The sequence below is a fragment of the Pinus tabuliformis genome, chromosome 1_2 (genome assembly GCF_031772625.1).
Source record: "Pinus tabuliformis cultivar Carrire ecotype Pingquan chromosome 1_2, CPIR1, whole genome shotgun sequence".
NCBI lineage: Eukaryota > Viridiplantae > Streptophyta > Pinopsida > Pinales > Pinaceae > Pinus > Pinus tabuliformis.
This window is the reverse complement of record NC_142298.1, coordinates 578,288,405-578,310,541: the sequence shown is the minus strand read 5'-3', so window position 1 is coordinate 578,310,541 and position 22,137 is coordinate 578,288,405. Positions and strand designations below refer to the sequence as shown.

The 22,137-nt window shown below is 39.2% G+C and overlaps 1 protein-coding gene across 6 annotated transcripts in view; it reads left to right on the top strand.

Moving 5' to 3' along the window:
• Positions 1-21,810, top strand: part of LOC149206929 (Glycosyl hydrolase family 47 protein) — a 309,288-nt gene extending 287,478 nt beyond the window's left edge. For 4 of the 6 annotated variants that reach the window (XM_089395623.1, XM_089395621.1, XM_089395622.1 and 1 more), the window contains exons 12-15: positions 19,528-19,628; positions 19,781-19,922; positions 20,036-20,186; positions 21,411-21,810. In XM_089395623.1, the coding sequence (XP_089251749.1) occupies positions 19,528-19,628; positions 19,781-19,922; positions 20,036-20,186; positions 21,411-21,641 (625 nt within the window). In that variant the 3' untranslated portion in view covers positions 21,642-21,810. Of the gene's footprint in view, positions 1-19,527; positions 19,629-19,780; positions 19,923-20,035; positions 20,187-20,372 lie in introns of all 6 variants that reach the window. The other 2 variants (XM_089395624.1, XM_089395625.1) reach the window with 2 other exon arrangements.
• The last annotated feature ends 327 nt before the right edge of the window (positions 21,811-22,137 follow it).

Below are 22,137 nucleotides of genomic sequence, written 5' to 3'. Positions count from 1 at the left end.
AATAAGGTTAATAAACTAAATAAATTAAATTAAATTAACTATATTACTACCTAACTAAATTAAACTAACTAAACTAACTAAATTACTAAGTTATTTACCTCTTTGCAGGCTTGCTCCTTGCTCCTTAGCGCTTGCTCCTCGCTTCTCCTCGCTCCTTTGCTCTTGCTGTCCAGCTCTTCTCAACTCATTCAAGTGATAATGAAATGTTTTTTGGCCCATTGGGCTTTTAAAACAAATTTATTTTTCTAAATTGATAATTTTTTGGGGTCCGCAGATTTTATTTTATTTTATTTTTTTATTTTTTTTTTAATTTTTATTTTATTTTTTTTATTTTTCCGTTGAAACGCTCCCGGCGCAGCCCGATTCGCTCCCAGAGCGATTTTTTAAAGGTCGGGAGCGATCACTCCCTGATCGCTCCTGGGCTTTTAATTTCGCTCCGGGAGCAACGGGAGCGACGCTCCCAACAGCGCTCCCAAAATTGGCAGGGAGCGAATTTTTTTAGTTGGGAGCGGGCTCCCGCGCTCTGGAGCCGCTCCCACCCAGAGTGCGGTTTGGGAGCGGGTTCGAGGGGGGGGTGTGCTCCCCCGCAACTCTGTATATAAATAATGTACTATTTTATAGATAACACATTATATTGAAACTTTGAAAGAAAACATTTAAATAAATGAGAAAGAACACTTAAATGGCCAAATACATGCATACATACATGCCAATGTTAGTGCTCAAGAAGGTACTTCCGCATAGGCTTAAGTGCCTAGGCATGTGAAAACAACCTAATAGACTTTTATCCTTAGCAATTACTTTAATATTAAAGTAATTGCCTTTTATAATATAAAATGAGTTAATTTAATGAAATGCAAAGGTTATTTGCATTAGTGAATTAGATGAATCTCAACCATTGATCTCAAGTGATGTTGAGATCTAATCTCAACTGTCAATCACTTTGGAGATTGAAGTTGTAGATTCAGTCCATAACTCAAACTTATAAAAGAAAGGCTAGGCTAAGGCAAAAGACACACAAACATCTTGAGCACAAGAAACAGTGAGAGTGAGATCTCAGTGATTGAGTGTGGGGCATTCAAATGTGCAAGGTTCAAGGAAGGTGCAAGGGGTAGCAAGAAAGATCCAGGTCAACCAGCGAAATCTGCAAAGGCTTTCATCAGTTAGATTAGTTCCAAGTTCTTGTTGTTTGTATTTTCCTCAGTGGACTATTATCCCAGGAAGGGAGCCCTTGTAAATTCTGAATTTAATAAATGAAGAACTGGTTTGAAGAGAAGAAATCTTGTGTGCATGTGATTGTGAAATTAGTATTTAATTTGTGTCTTCTAATTATAATTGTTTATTTTATTTATGTTAAAATCTCAGCTGTGTTATTATTCTAATAGATTTAATCTACTAGGAAGTAATTAACTAGCTATTGGGGTTAGAAAATTAACATAGTATGTGGCCAAGAGTATCATGCAAAGTATGGATTGAGCCAAGCAAGAGATGTAGTGGAGTTGTACATCATACCAGTGTTGAAAATATCGGTATCAGCAAAATATCGACGAGGGTCCAGAAAACATCTTATCGGCAATATCGGCAAGCATAAAAAATGCATAATATATTCATTTTTTTCAAATTTCTAAACATATAAAGTAATAACAACATGAACTAAACACATTGACACATAAATATGAAGAAAGCACTGATATATATGATGTCGAATAGAAATGATACATCAAACTTCAAAGGAGATACCAAATCCTGCTGATCCCTGATAATTGTCCAATGAAGGACTCAAACAAAATAACATCACATATCCTGCTGATCCTTGATAATTGTCCAATCAAGGACTCAAACAAAATAACATCACATATATAAAACTTTAAAAGTATTTCATCATCATGAGTTATAAACTTATATGTAGCAAAAGTTGTAAAACAAATAAAACTAGCAGCTATCTATCTGAGTCTTGAGACCATTGGCCTCTCCCTAGCAGATTTCTTTCTGTCTTGTTCAGCGATTGCTTCAAGAGCTTTTTGTATAACCTCTGCACTAGAAACCATACAAGGCATTACATCTGCATCATGTGCAGAGTCTAGCCAAATGGTATTTCAATCATGTAACCCCTCCTGACATCTTGGTCCCACACAATTTGCATGATATATATGCCCGATTTGCCCCACCAACAACTTCCCCATACTCCCAAAATGGGTCCAAGGCTTTTGGCATATTTGACATTTGTAGTGAACTAATTCAAACCGAGGGCACAAAAAAAACAAAAAATTGGCATTAAACCCCCCAACACAAAAAAGAAGAAGTAATAACCACCTCATTTAAAAAAAATTACTACATTATTTGCATTTTGCAATGTGAATGAAAAATGGCAATAAGAGGGTGCATAAGAAAGTTGAAAAAAAAATTGAAGCTTGCTGTCCAAATATGGAGAAAACCCTTGCATTGGCTCATGGGCATGAAAATCATAGCAAATGGAAACAAAAAAAGAAACAAAATGTTGGTAGGCAAAGAGGCAAGCAAGCATAACCCTAAATCTATGAAAAAATTATTAACATAGGGGTTTTTAAGAACATACCTGTTAATGGAAGAAATGCAGTTTGTCTCACTATTCTTCAATATTTGATCCAGAAAAAATCTTAGTTGGTGGTGATGATCGTTGTTTGATCCTCAAACCCTCCTTGACAACCACCACGAAACTCTTCCCCTTCCTTCTCCAACACTTAGAAACAAAAATGAAGAAAAAAACAATTTTCCCTTTTTCTAGCCGCGGAAAAACACGCCCGACGATATTTTATGTCGTCTCGCGATATTTTGCCGAGATATCCGCGATATCTCAGAAATATTGCGATATTTTCGGGAGCCAAAAATATTGCGATATTTTCGATATTCGGCGATATATCGCCGACATTATCATCACTGCTGATCATACAGTGGGAAGAGTTGCAATTGATAAAAAAAAAAAATAAAAAAAAAAAATAAAAGCTAAAGTAATGATAATTTAAAAAAAAGGGAACGGGTGGGGCCATGAGTGGCCAACAGGGTTGTCAATCGCCTGGGCATCAATGGTCAAGAAGGGCCATGTAGGAGCCGCATGTGAAAGCAAAAAATAGAGCCACGGGATCAAATGGTCGTCAGTGGGCAAGCAGGTCCCATAGGGTGGCAAGAGCTACACGCAAAGAAGTGGCTGACAATATTATCAACCTGTGAAAATTTTAGTTATTGCAGCAACTGGAAATTATTCTTCTAACTGTAAATTAATTAATAGTTATTTGCCCACACAAACAATGAATAATTCACAAATGTAATTTTCACCAAATTAAATTTTGTGGAAGATAAACTGGACTGAGGGAATATTGGCACACACACAAAAATTTGACATAGTTATTTTTGGACAAAAGTCCCCGGAAAAACCCAACTTGGGAAAACCGGTGCAACAACTAAGGGTTTTTATTATTAAGCAGTAGTGAGAAATTCCAAGTACAATTGGATGTCGAAATCTAGCAATCCTACAAAGAAAAATATTGGCAAAAATCTAGTGAGGAATTTCCTTCACCCCACAAGCAATCCGGGCTCTGACTGCCAGCTCCAAGTGAGCCGTCCAAACAGCTTTTGCGCAGGCTTGTGTCACCCTAGCACAATCCCTTCCACGCTCTGCTTGGAACAATTGCTCCTCAAATCGTCTTGTCTGCTACTGACTAAGAAACTGTCTCTCCAGCACTCTGGAAAAACTTTCCAGCCTCTGGAACTGAAACTCAGCTTCCCTCCAGCAAAATCAAATTGCCTCTAGAGACTTCCGCGTAGCCTCTGTGTGGCTATTTCTGCCTCTCTGCAAGCTACTCTCGAGAACTAGAATCTCTTCCTTCAAACTCACTGTCTCTGCCCCTCTTTGCCTCTGCTTCCTTCTCTAGCTCGATCTGTTACAAAAACTGTTGTTGCTGCTCTCTAGAAGATCGAACTACCCAAGGAAATCAATTTCAAGTGTGTGTTCTCCATCTACCTGTCGACCTCTTATAATCTCCAATTGGGACTCCAATGGCCAAGAATAAACATAATTGATGGCTGAGATTATTTCTGGATCAATCCATGTGAGCTTCTAGATGATTCACACCTTTCTCAATTAATATTCATTAATTAACCACTTTTCCTAAGTTTCCACTGAGGAAATATTTTAAAATAGGCTAATAATCTAATTGAGATACTTCTAAGTGAAATTTCCAGAAACGATTTTTGGGTTTTGGAGAACTCCTGTGTTTTAGCCTCTCCACAAAGTTTCGAGAATAGAGTACCTCCGATGCTACAAAAACTAGCACTCCCTCTTAGCGAAGAAGGTGTTATAATGCTGCACTACTACTACAACACTCTATCTCTGTATCACCTTCTGTCACGTTGTTGATGTTTGACCACTGTGACTGCCTGCCACTGCCCACCAACCACTGTGCAACTATGATGTTTCTTTTGTGTTGTTGTTGACACTGCTATACTGCTACCAACTTTGCATCTGTGTTGTTGGTTACACGGCTATACTGTTGCCAACTTTGCATCTGCAATGCAGCTCCCTCTCATTTATTGCTGCTACTACCGCAACTAAGAAGCATCCAAAATACTGAATCAATTGTGGTTGTGTTGCATCTATCTCTTGAGTAGTGTTGTCCACTGAGGAATCTACGTTGTTGCTAACTTTGCACTAAGCCACCTGCTCTGTTGTCAACACTGCATCTGCACTCCTTAGCACCTCACTGCACCTAGTATGCAATTGTCACTTTGGAATTTGACTACATCACCGACACTGATCCATCCTACTACTGAATATTGTGGGCCCCAGTAGCAAGGTAATGATCCATGAGGAGGACACCTCAAGGATCTTGCCCAAACCTCTGCAACTCTGGGACTATAGCTCCATATTGCCCCACATCACTCCTAGAGGTACAGTTGCAAACTTTGCAAAATATTCTTCCAGCCTGGAGGACAACTTGTTTATCTTTGCAGACGTTGTCGCGTGGTCCCTCTTGTCCTTTTTCCTAAGAGGACACTGAGTATTGTAGTGGCCAAACTCGCCACACCTGAAGCACTTGAACTTAGATAGGTCATTTTTCTTCTTCTCCCCTTGCCCCTCTCTGGGACCCTTTGATGCTAGGGCCACATTCTCCTCTTCCTTCTCACCCTTCGTGCCCTTGCTGCTGCTTTCGTTGATGGTGCTCTTTAATAGAGCTCGCCTCAACTCCTCCTGTTGTAGGTCTGACCACATCTTGTCCCATCTAGGCAATGTGTCTCGGCCCAAGATACTTTGGACAAAGACTTGCCACTCCTCTGAGACATTGTTTAGTGCCAACCGTACAAGCTTTGTTGGTTGAGGTGCCTCCCCAATGGCTGCAAGTTGATCATGGACTTCCTGAATCCTGGTGAGGAAGGGATCTATGCCTTCACCTTTCTGCATCCTGATGCTTCTCAGCTTCTCTTGCAAGAACATCTTCCGCTGCTTGGAAGGATTCTGATATAGCCGAGCGAGAGCATCCCACATCTCCTTTGTTGTATTCTTGGCCAATATATGTGAGACTATATGGTCCCGAATGTTGAAGAATCTAGGGCAAAGTAGTGTAGTGTGATTCTTAGTTACTTGATAACAATTTGTGGAGTATTTTTACATTTCCTTATTAGCTTAATCTTCTTCTTTTTCTTATTAATGCATGTGTGTGTACTTCATCAAACTGCTACCAAAACATAAGAAGAAGAACACAAGATATTGGCTCTCTACTAGGGTCAAAACCTCTCTTCTCTTGAGAGGAAAACCTTTTAGTGAATTTCTCTTATTGAAGCTTCTATTGATCAATGCCAAACCCTAGACCCCTGACAAGAGTATCCTCCAAGCACAAGTCAAGTCCTTCCTTCTTTTTGCACCTTATTTCCCGACACTTCTTCTGACACTTTGTTCTTCGGCACTTCATCCTCCTTCTTCTCGCACTTCGTTCTCTTACTATGATTCTTGTCTAGAGATAGACCTTCCTTGAGTGAGTCTTCTAGATGAGGTGTTCCTCTTCTATCCGTTGCTCAAGTATACTTCAACTTTGACCAACCAAGATCCTTCTTGAGTGTATGATTGTTCTGCTATTTTGCTGCCCTAGTTTTTCATGTGTGGAGAGTACCCTTAGTGAATTAGGGTCTTTCTTCCTTCGCTAGAGAGAGGGGCTTCTTCGCTTGTCTTGGGAGGCCTTGTGAGCCTAGTGTCAAACCCAAACAACACAAAATTGTGGATTGCTTGTCCCTGCTGTCATACCCGCAGATTTCTCCTCCTCTTCCTCACAGGTGTGACTGTTTCTAGCCCTAGAAACAGTGCTTTACCTTCGTTGTCCTTCCTTCTTACTTCGTTGCACCTTTGGAGACCCTTTAGACTTCCCTTCCCTTCCTTCTCTCGGCTTTTCTCTTCGCTGATTTCAGAGTTTCTTGAATACATTATGGAGGAGTGGACAACCTCTATATATAGAGGTTTGTCCCTCCATTTAGGCTGACTAGTCACCTTGTTTGTAAGCTGACTTTGAGGACTGTTTGTAGGCCAACTTGAGGATTGCTAGGAGGCTGATTTGTTGAGCAGACTTTGGATAGTTTCCATGGTGGTGTAGCATGTTTGAAGGATTTTCTTGATGGTGCCATTGCATAGGAGGAGACTTAACTTTGCTTGGAGGTTTTTTCCTCGACTTTAATACATATTTATACAAGGTGTAACATGCCCTTAAGGTCTTCAACCTTTCCTTTTGACTATTTGACTCACCTATAGCACTTTAACTAGTGCTAGACCTATTTCAATGAGCAAGAAACTCATTGACATATTATAAAAATAATAATTATTTTTCTTGAATAAGTACAAATAACAAAAGTACATTTATGAACACTGAACCTAGTTAGATTTCCTTCAACACTCCCTCTTAACTAGGGAGGTATTCATACAACATTACAAGGTGTTTGGCTATTATCAATCTTGAAGAATTCACATAAGAGAAACCGAATTAGAAATCCATCTATTATAGCATCATATCCATCAACATTGTCATAGTGCAAGGCCTTGACTTAACAACTCCATCTCTCTACGAGACCATGAGCTACAATGCTGGCGAGACCAATGATTTATAGACACCTTCATCATTGTTTCTCAAGGTACATACCCACTCAGGTGTTCATTGAGTATGACCTTCTAGGACTATTCTTATCTTGGGTTCCCAGCGCTCAAAGAATATCGGTTCTCTTGCCTACTCTTGTCTTGGATGCCCTACACATCCTCAAAGAGTATCAGATGCCAGATGATTACCCAATCCTCCCATTCTTTCTTCCCAATTGAAGACAAGAATGTAGTGTCTATCTTGTGTCTACATTTCCATTCATGGCCTTCATCTAGACTTACGGCTGTTAGTCCTAGTCTAGTGCATGACCCATGAAATGGAAAAACACAATTGTCACTTCTTTGTAATTAGGGGTGATTCAAAACTCCCTCTTGATCAGGGACCTATCAAAGCTCCCTCTTAACTAGGGACTCTTTCCTTCATCAACAGCTTCTTCTTCGTGGGTCCTTCAGCTGCTTGATCTCCTTCCTTTCTTGATGTCATCAAGCCTTTGTTCGAACTTCTTCTAGGTAGGGTACCATCCATTGATCACTTTCCTCCCTGGTTTGTCATGTCATTGCTTCCTTTGCGGAAAGTGGCTTTCATGTCATACATCGGGTTTTCTTGTCATCTTGTCCATGCTTCGGAATATTCTTCTCATGGATGCTTCATTGTACTTTCTTGTTTACATGCTTTGACCTAGTAGCCCATTATGACTTCATCCTGATAGTGCTTCAACATTGCTTTTTCTTTCGCTAGATGGCTTATTCATCATGACATCTTTGTAGAGTATAATCAATTATCTTCATCTTTCATATCTCCAAGGCCTTCATAGGTGTCAAGGGTCCTTTTTTTCTTTGTTAGAGTTGTCCTGCCTTCTTTCCGGAGGTATCTTCAAAGCATTTTGTCAGATAATGCTTCTTGGTGATCATGGTGTTCTTCACATGCTTGATCTCTTTCTTCATTTGCTTCTTCTCAGATAGATAGGTCAACCATCTAATGCTTCTTGTGAGAGCATTCTTTCATTGCTTGCTTTATGGACTTGGCAGCATTTCTTCTTGCTTCTTAGTCAACAATCTTATGCTCCTTATGTGAGAATATTCTTTTGTTAAAGATCCTTGCCTTGCAAATGTTTCTTTTCTTTTTGATGATGGAGGTCTTCTAAGATTCTTAATCATGATCACTTTTCCTTTCATCGTGGATGAGGTCCTATACTAAGTATGCTTTTTCTACATGGATATCTTGAGTTATATTTGCGATGCTCCTATATTCTAGAAGGTATTTCTACTCATGCATTTTTGTTCTTATCATAAATGCTACATCTTCATGAGTATCTACAACTCTATGTACATCATGCTTCTAGATTCTAGAGGATCTTTCTAGCCATGCAATTTTAATTTATTCCTACATGCTCCTATCCTACTCAAAACTTTGAAAGAAGTCTAGAAGTAAAGAGTTTGACCTAGTCATAGTAGAGATCCGAAGGATCTTCCTTGTTTTGCTCCTTTTCTCCTTCTTGCACTTCTTGAGTTATGTGAGCTTGTTCCCTCTCTCTTTTGTTATTGTTTTCCTTCTTAAGCTTATGACAATTCCTTTTGTAGTGTCCATATTCTTGACATCCAAAACATTGGATTTTGGACATGTCTTTGTTGTTAGTTCTTCGTGGACCAAAGTTGCCAAAATTATCCTTTCCCTTGGCCATGGTAGCAAATGCTTGCTCCTTTAATCCCACATCTTCCTTTGCCTTGAGTTTGGTTTCCTTTGTCCTGCGTAGAGACCACATTTCACTGAGAGTGGTTGCTTTCTTCTTGGCATATATGCTTGATGTGAAGTTTATGTGAAAATTTCGGAATCTACACATCAAAAATCCTACTGCAATCACTAGTTTACCATCTCCTACTTGTTTTTACATTCAACAAGTTATTTAATTATTTAAATAGCGATGAAAACACTATTGCAAACTACACATATATACAAATCATGAACTGAAATAAAATGGGACAAGTATAGAAGGGACACCGTTATTTTGGACAATCGTCCTCGGAAAAACCCAATTTGAGAAAATTGGTGCAGCATATAAAGGGTTTGTATTATTAAGCAGATTTTTGAATACAACTAGGGTGCCAAATCTGGCTCACCCAACAAAGAATAAACCCGACAGAAGTACCTCTATCCAAAGACAAATGAACAAACCCCACAGGTGACTGCATTGTTCCCAGTGTTGGGCAGCAATGGTTGCTCCAAGCTCTGCGCTAGAACTGCGTCACCTCCTCTAGGAGTTGTGTCAATGCGTCAGAGCTCTCCCTCTGTGTCACTGCATCGGAGCTCTCCCTTTGTGTCACTGTGACACTGAAATGTGAAAATTCTATCACTGCAGCAACTGAGTTATTTTTCCTACTTATTCCATAATAAGTTATTTCTGAAATTACTTCAATAAACATTAAAATAAACATTGTTGCAGATATCACATCGTAATACGTAAACAAACATATGCACAAGCATTAACACATTGACATAGATATTTTGGACAACAATCCGTGGAAAAACCCAATGTAGGAAAATCGGTGCAGCAAGGGAGGATTTTATTATTCAGCTGTTCGTCAGTATAACAGCATGCCAAACTGGCTTACCCACAGAGAGAAATAATTCTCCAGCACTTCTCCCAATCCCAGCGTTAGCTTGGTTGACCTCTACGTGGCTCTCAAATCCTCTATGTCAGCCTCTGCTTGACTGCGTTAGCCCTAGGCCTCTCTACATGACCCACGTAGGCCCAGCCAGTGACTGCGCAATCTTCTGCTGCCTCTGCGTCTGCCTCTTCTGTGTCAGCGCTGATCTCCAGTGGTTGATCCTGCCTCTCTGCTCCGTACCTGCTACCTCTTGACTGCTCACCAGACCACTAGTTCAATTTCTCAACTAACCCCGCTCCAGAAATTGCACTGATTGGTCTCCCTTAGTGTGTTCTCCAAGTGACCCTCAAGCCTCCTCTTATACTTTTTTCGTTGACAAATCAATGGCCGAGATTAAGTCCCTAATCAACGGCTAAGATTAGATCTGTCTTGATCCATAACTTTTGGACCATTCTAACACAGTTTTATATTAATTCACATCAATATTTTATTTTCCCTAAGTTTAGACTTAGGGACTTCATTAAAAATATAAATTATTTTAATATCTCCCAAACTGTTTAGAATCTGCCCAAACCCTTTCTGGGTATTGGAGATCTCATGTGCCTTAGTCTCTCCACTAATTTTCGTGGCTAGAGCACATCGGATGCTACCCCAAATCAACACTTCCTCTTAGCGAGGACTGTGCTCTAGTAATACTCCTTACGGAGTATCACCCTGATCATCCGGCATCAGTCCCTGTGTTGATACTAAGCCTCCCTGCCTAACATCCTCTGCACTGCTGCAACCTGTACTACTGCCCATGGCTATGCCCCCTGGGACACCTTTGTGTTCCTTGAAGTGAGCGAGCCAAGATGATTTGGGAAGCACACTATAGTTGGGCCGTTGGGCATTTCGGGGTCGAGAAAACAGTGGCAGTACTGCAGAAGTATTTCTATTGGTTGAATCTTCGACAAGATGTCGGGAAGTACATCAGATCCTACACTGCCTGCGTCATTGCTAAATCGACCATCAAGAGGAAAGGCCTCTATACTCCGCTGCCTACCCCTAGTCAACCTTGGGAATCCATCTCCATGGATTACATGTCGGGCCTTCCTTCTACCAAGCATGGCAATGACTGTTTTTGTGGTTGTCGATAAATTCTCGAAGATGGCCATTATGGCGGCCTGCAAGAAGAATATCACAGCAAAAGCCACTACTAAACTCTTCTTTAAACGAGCGTGGGTACACTTTGGGATCCCACAATCTATCATGTCAGATCGGGACAGCAGGTTCCTCAGTACACTTTGGTTTAGGCTCTGGTCGATGCTGGACACCAAGCTCACTAAGTCCACAACTTTCCATCCCCAAATTGATGGTCAGACAGAGGTCGTCAATAGGATGATCGTACACATTCTTCGCATGTACAACTCAAAGCATCCACGCACATGGGATGAGAGCCTTCCCTATGTCGGTGATAGCTATAACCAGGCTCTCCATAGCTCGACTGGCCATAGCCCTTTTCAGGTGGGCTTGGGATTTCAGCTACTATGTCCCATTGATGTGGCCATACCATTTGCAGCTACTCAGGCAGATTCGGCTCATGTCCAGTTGGAAGCCGATAAGGCAAACAACTTCATTGAGCACATCCAACATATCTGCCAGCAGGTCCATGACATTCTGGAGAAATCAAATGGCAAGTACAAACAACGACATGATCAACATCGGGTGCCACATAAGTTTCAGGTGGGTGACAAAGTTTGGTTGCATTTGTAGAAGGAACCCCTTATCGGAGCCTATTGAAAACTTAGGCCACTTCGATATGGTCCTTACACCATTACCAAGGCTATGGGCGACAATGCATTTGAGCTCAACATTCCCCCATTCCTTGGCCTGCAGCCAATGTTCAATGTGCACTGCCTTCGTCCATACTTCCCACCATTGTTGGACACATCAGACATTGCAAAACAACTCACACCTACAGAGTTAAATCTAGATTGCATGGAGCAAGCAAGCCACAACTAATCGGATCATGGACACGCAGGTCAAGAACACCCGACAACAAAGGATCCAACTATATCGAGTTGTCAAAGCAGGCCAACTCCTTCATTAGGGCAAGTGGCTCACTAGGGACCAAGTTCAGTAGAAGTTTCCTCATCTCATGGAGGAACTCAACGCAATGGGGACCATTGCTTCTTAAGGGGGGTGGAATGATCTAGGTGGATATTGGTGGCCACACGCCTACTCCACTTGGACCCCCACCATTGTTTCTTTCAGTTTTTCAGTTTCCTTATTTGTAGCACAATTTACTATTTTTGGCAGTTTTTCGGGTCTTGAACTTCCGGAGCCGTTTTGAGGCACTAAACAACGTTTTTTGGGAAAATCGGGAGCAACATGGATCGTAAATTGATGTTTCTTGCTCAAAAATTGTAGTCCTCGAATAGATCTTTCTAATGAGGTATTGTGCACATCAAACGAAGATCATATGCTAAAGTTACAACCCTAGGAAGTTGATGTACCAATTTACCCAAACGGGGCCCATAGTTTGGCGCTTCATCTCTTAGGGTTGGGTTGTTGGATTTTAGGGTTTTCCATTGTTTCTTAACAATAAATAGGCTTTCGAGCCTCATTGTAACACAGTTCAGAGGCATGTAGCCGCCACATCTCTTCTCAGAGATAAGCTACCATCGCCCGAGCTAGTCTTATTTCCATTCTGTTTGTAAGCATATTTCAGTATTTGATATTAATGAAATGAAGTGTTATTTCTATTGCATCTTTGTATTTATGGTTATATTCGTAATTTGTTGTGTTCCTGTTTAAATTTGGATAATCTCTTTTTGCTGCGTCCAAGGGCTTGTCTCAAACCCTTTCAAAACAACGTATATGATGCATTCAGTTAGGGCATGAAAGACCTGCGGCTAGGGCATGATAGGATTGCATTAGGGTTAGCTATTAGGCCTCCTTCACCGTGCTAGATCTCCCTGCTTGGACTGCGGCTAGACCACCTTCTTTGGGACTGTGACTAGGGCAGTATGAGACCTCTTCTTAGGGTGTCCTTCTAGACCTGTGTTTAGGGCTTCATCCTCTTAGATTTCTCTTGCCACTAAAACCCAAAACAAGTGGAGAGAAATCAAGAGTGAAGTGTGTGACTAAATGACTATCAAGCCACCTCCTTTTATACTAAAACATTGAGCACAAGTGGGGGTTATTTGGTTGCTGGCCGACCTTGACGAATTGTCCCATAACACAAATAAATTCATATCTCCATGAATACTTATTGGAATCAGATGATCTTTAGATCAATCCTACACTTATCGATGAGAGGAATCCAAGAAAAATATTAGCTGCCATAAATAAGATGACCCACATGGAGTTTGGCCCTAGTTGCCAATTTTAACACCTTATAGCCTTGATCTTATTAGGATCTACTTTTACTCCTTCCTTGGATATTATATGTCCGAAATATTCTACTTCTTCCTTCCCAAAAGTGCATTTGGACTTCTTGGCATAGAACTAACGCTCTTCCAATACAATAATAACTTTCTCTAAATGTTGTAGGTGCTCCTTCCAAGTTTTACTGTAAATTAAAATGTCATCAAAGAACACTAACAAAAACTTCCTTAGATATGGATGGAATACCTTATTCATAGTGGCTTGGAATATTGCCGGTGCATTGGTTAATCCAAAAGGCATTACTTTAAATTCATAATGACCTTCATGTGTTCGAAACACAATTTTTGCTGTGTCTTCCAACCTTATTCTGATTTGGTAATACCCTGGCCTTAAGTCCAATTTTGAAAAGTATTTAGCGCCATGTAGTTCATCCAACATTTCATCGATAAAAGGAATTGGAAACTTGTTTTTAATTGTTATTTTATTTAGTCTTCGATAATTGACGCATAATCTGAACGATCCATCCTTCTTTCAAACTAATACAATTAGAGCAACATACAAACTTTTACTTTTTTTGATGATGCCACACTTCAAAAGATCTTGGACTAATCTCTCAATTTCAGTTTTTTGATGATGTGGATATCAATACAGTTTGATGTTGATGGGATTTGATCTTGCTTTGAATTCTATTGTATGCTCAATTTCTCTTTTAAGAGGCATCTTCATCGAAAGGTCTTGGAATACTTTTTCGTGCTTTGAATTAGCTCTTGGACCTTCTAGTGCTTCTTCATTGACCATACTCGAAGTTCACATTTTTCATTGATGACATTGTACTACATAAGCTGGTGCTCCCTTCCGAATCATTTTCATCATCTGGTACAATTTAGTTCTTTGGTGGCTGGAACCCATATAAATTGTATTTCTTCCCTTCCCATTTAAATTTTAGAAATTCCTTTTGATGGTTGGCAGAGTAAGTATCGAGGGTTTGTCACCATGGGATATCTAGGACCACATCCAGTCCTAATGGTATAGCATAGAATGAAGATTCTAAATTAAAGTGTTGAATCTGCAATTTGACTTTATGGCATTTCCCTGCCTTTTCAATATTCTTACCATCAACGACCGTAACCTTCATGTTGGGCATTTGGAAATGTGAAAATGTTGAGTCTCTTCGCCATAGTTGAGTAAAAAAATTTGTGGGTGCTACCGGTATCGATCAGAACCATTACATTGTTCTTCTTGATATGCCCTTTTAATTTTAATCTCTGGGGCTGTGATATACCTGTCATAGCCAATAATGATACTTGCGGAATGCTCTCATCATCTAGTTTTGAAGAGAATTCTAGGGAATCTTCGATTTCTTCTACGTTTGATTCGTCGTTGTCTAATCATTAGTTGGTTCAAATTTATACAGGTTCTTGGTCTCTTTTCCTTTAGCACACCTATGTTTAGGGTTCCATTTTTCGCCACAACATTTGCACTTGCCCTCTTTCATTCTTTGCATTTCAAAGTTAGTTGTCTCCTTCACGAAGATGTGGTAGAACATATTTTGTGTTCGCTGTGCTCGTGGCTTGGGAAAATCTTCGTCTTGAATATACTCTTTCAACCTTTAGCCACTGCGTTTTTTCGTGCGTCTATTCAACAAATTTTGCCTTCTGTCTGCCTACCTCTATAGAAGTGATGTCATGATGCTCAAGCTCAACTTGGATATAGAGTTTAAATACCGTGATGTATGACTGAATTAAACAAGTTTCTGATAATCTAGGTACTCGTGTGGCTAAAGTTTCCCATTCTCGAGTGTGTTCATCCACATCTCCTTTTTGTTGCAATCTGGGGAGTGTTGAGAATAACTCTTCTTCTTTGACACTTTGGAACCTTTTAAAGAACACATTTTTGAATTTCCTCCAATTGATAGCAAGTGTCGTCTTTTCCCACCACATATACCAATTATATGCTTCGCCTTCCATTTGCATGGAAGCATGCTTGATCTTTTTGTCATCATTGTCAATACTGTAAATCTCAAAATATTCTTCTGCTTTATTGAACCAAGAAATGTTGCATTTTTTGTTATCGTCAAATTTGGATAGCTCAAGTTTTTCTCTTCGTTGATATGTAGCTATCGACAGGGCAAAGAAAGGGTGTTGATTTGAAAATGACATATTGGTGTATGGATTCTAGAGCTACCTATTTTGAACATTCGTGTTACTATTTTCTTGATTAAGCGTGGAAGATGTCTTTGGAGACTCGGGTTTCTCATGTGAGTCTGACGATTTTGATGAATCTGGAGAATTGAGATGTTGAGTAGCCTCATTATTCTGGGGTATTTGATCAAGCGTAATCTTCATATTGTCACAACTACAAGTCAACATCACCATTGCTTGATCTACCTTACATGAAAGGTTTTCCTGATTCTTTTTAAATTCATTCTTGTTTTGCTCGAGCTAACTTTCTATTCTCTTTGTTGAGTCGTGGAGCGCTTCAATTTTTTCGCCATGTCTGGTCACTTTAGCCTCAAAATCTATCAATTTTTTATTGAAATTGGCCATCAACACTGATGAAGACATTGATCAAGACTAAGGTGTAGCATATTTATCTAGTTTAACTCTTTTTCTTAACTTGATCCTAATTTTTTTATTCAAGTATTATTATTTTTTTAAATATTATATTTAACTAATTAATATATATATATATATATATTTTTTTTTTTAATTAATTATATAATATATAATTATAATATACTAATATAGTTATAATATATAACTATATTTTTCAAAAGGTGGAAAAACCTATCAAACTCAGTTTGTCAAACCGACAGTGAGGACAGCCATCTCTGGCTGCTATCCGCGAATGTCAGTTGACACATCACTGTTATCAAGGAAAACCACGCCACCTGAAATAACCCGCTGGTGGTCCGTAAGGGAGCAGGCTTTCACTCCTGCCAGATGCCTCTGGGTCTTGGGCCGTTAACCTGTTTCCTTACGTCCGAGGAAGACGAGCTCTTAGCCAAGCAGAAGCAGTTTTATAACATATATCAAAAATCGAATTCGAACAGCTGTGTACCACGATTTTAGTTTGGACGGAGACGGGAAAATGGTCGTCGGGGAAAATGCGACAGTAGGAGCGAGACAGTCTGTGATGGCACATGGAGGCGGAATGATACACTGTGAGGTAAGCGGTGTGGGCATAGAGAATGCGACTGTGGTTTTTTTAGACAGGATGGTTAGGGGTAGGTGGATGAGGCGGAATTTGACAGGAGCCTATGCAGGGACGTCTCACGCGGTGCGACTGAGACAGTGGGGTATGGCGCCGGAAGCACGAGGGAATGCTGTCGGATGGGAGGCACAACAAAGCGGGTAGCGACGACTTGTGTAGCGGGGATGGTAGACGATGGAAGTTAGTGTGGAAGTCGAAAGCGGAGGGAACGACGGCAGAATCACGTGGATGTTTTTGGATAGGAAGCACAACAGAGAGGGTAGCGGCGTAGAAAATGTTGGACGGAGAGCAGGTGGACGAAGCAAAGAAAAACAAACATGCACCGAGAAGCGAACCCGCTCTGATGCCACCTAGAGCAAAGAAACCCAACATTTAACAGAAAATGATATGTATATATTATTAATGAGTAAGATGATGATACAATTGAGGGAGGCCCCTGGCTTAAATACTGCCTCTGGAGCCTCTTGGTGAATGGGCATGATCTTTGATCATGGCCTTTGCTTTAAGTTAACTAATAATTACAGGTATAATTAATTTTTATATAACAGAGTGCAGTTCCATATCGGTAACATCCCCTAGTAGGAAAAGAGCATTTTAGAGAGCACATTCTTGCTTGGGGTGCAATCCCAGATTCTGGGCCATTCCTTAGTAGGATGCTCTTGGTATCCCTAGTTATCTGTACTGATGGGAGTGTTTTAGGGAGTACACTACTGCTCAAAGCGCAGTTTCAGACTAGGAGCATTCCCTTGTAGGACACTCCTAGTGTCCCTAGTTATATGCCCAACTTCCTCGTTTTCTCATCATCTAATTTTTGTGGGAACAACTTGCCTATTTTACAAGATGTCCACTAACTTTTGCCATGTGTAAAAGTTTATTTGATCAAACCACAGGCAGAACATGCTGCTTTTCATTAAATCTGAGTTGTTGGATTCTTGACCTGACCTCTCATTTCTTCTATAATAGTCACAACTCTATCTATAAATTTTAGTGACCTTCCTCAATTTATTCAATGTCTTTTAATGGGTTTGATATTATTTCCAGCATTCTTTCAGGAGTAGGCCTGGTTGGCTTATTTGACCTCTCTTTGGCCCGAAAAAATTGGGGCTACCTCAATGGTTCTTGATAAAGCATAGTTAGAGTGTGTTATCCACTATGATTTGGCCATCATCAAATACTCTGATGATGACCTTATATTTTGAAATTATGAATGTTGCGACTAACAAAACACACCATAATAATATAATAACCAACAGATAATTGCAACATCTACCTCAGCTTGTCAAAACAGGAGTGAATGACCATGCAGGTGTTTATCATAATAACTATAGACATAGTTTGAGAATCAACTTTTAGAAAAGGCCGAGTAGTTCGTAGACTGAAACAAGGTACTGTTCTGAAAGCAATGTTTACATAACGATTAGATGTTTAATGGTGGTTTTATAGTTACAAAAAGCCAAAGACCAAATTGTACAACTTGTCAGTCAATGACCACCACTTTTCTCTTGTTGGCAGTGTCATTTTAGGATAATACTCAAGCCCTGCTTGTACTATTTTTTGTAGCCAACTAATGCTGTTCCTTGCCCTACTTGCTTATGTAGGGTGAGGGAATCTGTATGACTGTCCTGCTTAATGATGTACCATTTGTGATGTACTTTTACTTTCTGTATTGATGAAATATCTGATGCATTTTCCCAACAAATTACTAATACTTTTTGATGTGTTTTGTTGATTTTCATCTCTACTTCCTGTTGCAAAAGCTCATGTAGCTTGTAGCACTGATGTATTTTATATGTTTAAACCTGTGAGTCCCGTTGTATCTTCTAGTCAGCAGTGGGATTAATTTACTTTCTTTCTGGTTTGGTATCCTAGCCTTGGAGAAGGCTGCAACGAGAGTGTCTTTCTTATTGTAAATTTAAGAATGCTATCATGTATATGCTTCTGCACTTTGTAAGAATTTGAATGTACTGCTTGTTCCAGCTTCAAGTTTTTATCATCCTTTAATACCTATCTTGGGCATTGTCTCAACATCCTACAATGGGATTTGCAAAGCCTCCGTATTCTACTTTGAGCAAAATTTCTCTTATTCTACTTTGAGCAAAAGTTCTCTAAGTATTTAAGGAGAGTAATTTCCATAGCTTTTAAATAAATGCTGTCCATGAAAAGGTTCAGAATTGTTTCTCCATCCATATTTTGAGTCAGTCTATTCAACCTCTTCTTTACAGTACAGCGGTATAGGTGATAAAGAGACTGATGAAAACTGTTCAAGTGTCCTCAGATGCTTCTGTTGGAAATTGTGAAATGTTGCTAAATTGTCTTCTGAGTTCTCAACTCTGCAAACAGCATTGAACATCAGTTTTTAACTCCCAGGGTATGCGGACATCTGTACCAGCATATGTTATCATTTTTTTAATGAGTTTAAATAGCTCCTGCAGCCTAACCTTAGACTGGCTAATTCAGAAAGACAAGCAGCTACCAAGTTGAGCAACTTAATAACTGTCTTTCACCTGGCACCATTACACTTTTATCAGTCATTTTTTCAGCTTCACAACTTGTGGGTTGATGCATATTATTTTCTATGCCATGTGTTTTTACACAGGCAGGAAATGATGCTTTGAAAAACCTGTGAAGCAAGGAAGGAGTGGTGATTATTGAAGTTTCAGAATTTGTAGAGCTCTAAGGCTCTTGAAAAGAAAATGCGTGACTTCCAAGAAAACTTCCTTGTAGAGCTTCTGAGAAGTTGCTTACTAAGTCATTAACCTTTGGTATTGTCTAACTATTGTACATTTTGGAGTTTTTGGCTGAAATCTGGAAAAAACAATTTTTTGTCAGATCGTGATTTTTGTTATTTAAAATGCGTTTTTGAATGCATAGATGGATTTGGCACCCTGAAAAACCCCTGCGGTACTCGTATTGTGCAGAGTTCACAGCTAAAACTTGTGATTCTAACAAATCCCTGCTGAATTTCGGGCAATTTTGTCTGGAAAAAATTGCACAAAAAACCTCCAAAACGTGAAACAGTTTGACTACGGCTTAAACTATTATTTTGATAGCAATTTTACATGTAAATAAATCTGATACTACTCAGTCTATTTGTCCATGTGGCAAATGACTCTTTCCCAAGATGCTGGATCTATTTGAATGGACAATTCGAAAGAGGAATTTACGAGCATATATCTTGTGTTTTCCCTTAGGATGGAGTTGAGACAGAAAATTATCCTTTTGGAATGCAGGTACCTATTGGATATGCACGTGTTGCACCCCACAGAGAAATATTACCCATTGCGTCCTGAACTGGCAGAGTCCACTTTATTTCTATATCAGGCAACCAAAGGTATTTTCTATTAGCAAAATTTTACCAACTTGTTTTTACTTTTAGTCTTTTATACTGCATCTGATTCTTTGAGGTCATCTTAGGCAGGAAAGTGTGTGATACAGAAGATTAAATTCTTATTAACACTGAATGCCGATGTTATACTTTCACAGATCCCTGGTATCTTGAAGTTGGTGAGACAATTGTTAACTCGTTGAATGTTTACACCCGTGTAAATGGTGGTTTTGCTAGTGTGAGAGATGTGACTACAATGGAATTGGAAGATCATCAGCATAGCTTCTTTCTTGCTGAAACGTATGTCTAGTCAGACTGCAAAGATAATTAATTCAACATTATATGCCAATTCAAATAAAGAGCTTTTAGCTATCTAGCTTACAGTAAATTATAAAATAAATTTCTTTTTACAGGTGCAAGTATCTATATCTCCTCTTTGATGATACATTTCTAGTGGACCACAACTATATTTTCACTACTGAAGGTCATCCTTTTCCAGTACAAAGTTCCTGGCATGAGTGGGTTCCATCCATCTATAAGGAAGGTGATGCATTCACATACAAGGTATGACATCTTTGAATAAGCCTATGTTTATAGTTTGGAGTGAATCAATGAATGTTTTTTCAGTTATGGTGAAACTGTTGATATCCTGTTATTCGTTTAAGTGTCTAGCATATAACATTCTAGTGTGATACTGGTCTTTTACACCTTGTATGTGTAATATCTCCATGTTTCATTGGACATGTTCAGCACAGGTAAAGCAGATCCCATAAAGTTATATATTCTCTCCTCTAATCGAAAATGCAATTTATAAATTCCCGTAATAGTGGATGAACAGCTAACCTGGGTTATATGTAATGGGACATATGGGGTTAATAATTTATTTTGAAATAGAAGTTGGTAAAGGGATTTAGGCATCCAGATTTTAACAAGGCTAATTTGAAAGTGCTTGATATCTGCAGACGTTTGGTGGGGAGATATTTTAGTTCAGTTTTGGCTCATGAAATATTATAACTTTTTTTTAATGACATCTCCTCTGTTCCTATCTGTCTTTTGGTGTCATATAAAGATTGCATATTCACGAGGGATAACGAGGGATAACTGTAAAAGTGGGTACTTTCACTTTATGAACTTCTAGAAGCAAGGAGCAAAAATGGGTTTCAGTTGATATCAGATCATTGTGGGTGGGAAGTTTTGTATCAAATCAAGATAGCAATTAGTAGCTTGTTCATGCATTAATAGTCCAGCACTTGGATTGCTGTAATTTTTCATCTTTCCAGGTTTTATTAATCAAGAATTATGCAAAGAAGTGTTCTCTGTTTTTGAGTTGTGAGCTCCTTCTAAGCCGTATTTTCTAAGCATTACCATTTTCCCCCTTTGACATCACCTGGCTTTTGGTGAAAGAAAGATTCTCTAAGCAGTGATTAGAAACTCATTGCATAGAATACAGTATATGCTATATAGTAATATACCCAATTAAAAGGGGGCTTAATCACATTGGGAACTCAAGATACCTTGGTTTACTTCTGCTTTTTTGTAACCTTTGACTAGTCAAAATTATCTGAATTAACACATTTGGCTTCTAATACCAGGCTGACCTCTCTAGGTTTTTCTTTCTTAGTTATCAATGTCAAACTTACCAGTTTTTCCTTTTTTTCTACTATTGTATGAACATGTTATCTTTGGTTGAATGCATGATAATGTGTGCGTAGCAGGGCTCTTTTAAAGTTTCTTTAAGTTATTTGTTATGTACTAGCAACTTTCAACCCAAGTTCTTCATTTATACAGGAAGGAAAGAAACGCTTATTAAAAAGTGCCATGTCATCGATGTTGTGCCCTGCTGTAAGCATCTCAACAGTTAAAGGCAAACTCCGGGTTGAGAGTGCATGTCATGTGCTTGACAAAAAATCAAATCACAGATGCCAATCAGATGATGAATGTGGAGTGGATGCAACAACATGCAGGTGGAGAACTTGTAGCACTGCTGGGTATTGTGGATTGTGGTTAATTGGGTACTGATTATTGTAAACGACACTATTGCATGTAATCTAATTGCATTTTTTTCCTTTTCTATGAAAGGAACCAAATGGATGAAAGATGAGGTGGGACGCAATAGTCACATGTCCCTTTTGTAACATTAGAAGCTAGAATAAATTTATTTCAATCGATTTATTCATGCCCAATTATACATCCTGGCTTAGTGTAGAACCTCTATCACCCTTACAGTGTGAATGCCTTTGAATGTATCACTAATTTGTGTAGGTGGCATGTTCCATGGAATGGATATGCATTTCCAAATGTTGAAGTTTTAATATCTTTGACCACATTTACCAAAAGTGTTTTAGACTATAAGCTCAAGTTTTAGTACATTATTCTAGATAGCTACCTGAACTTGCTTTTCGTTTGGAAACTTTCTTATCACAGTACATTAGACTATAAAATGCTGGTGTCTTAGAACTGGAAAGTAAGCAGTGTTGCCCTGAGACCATATACTTTGGGCCAGCTTCCTGAAGAC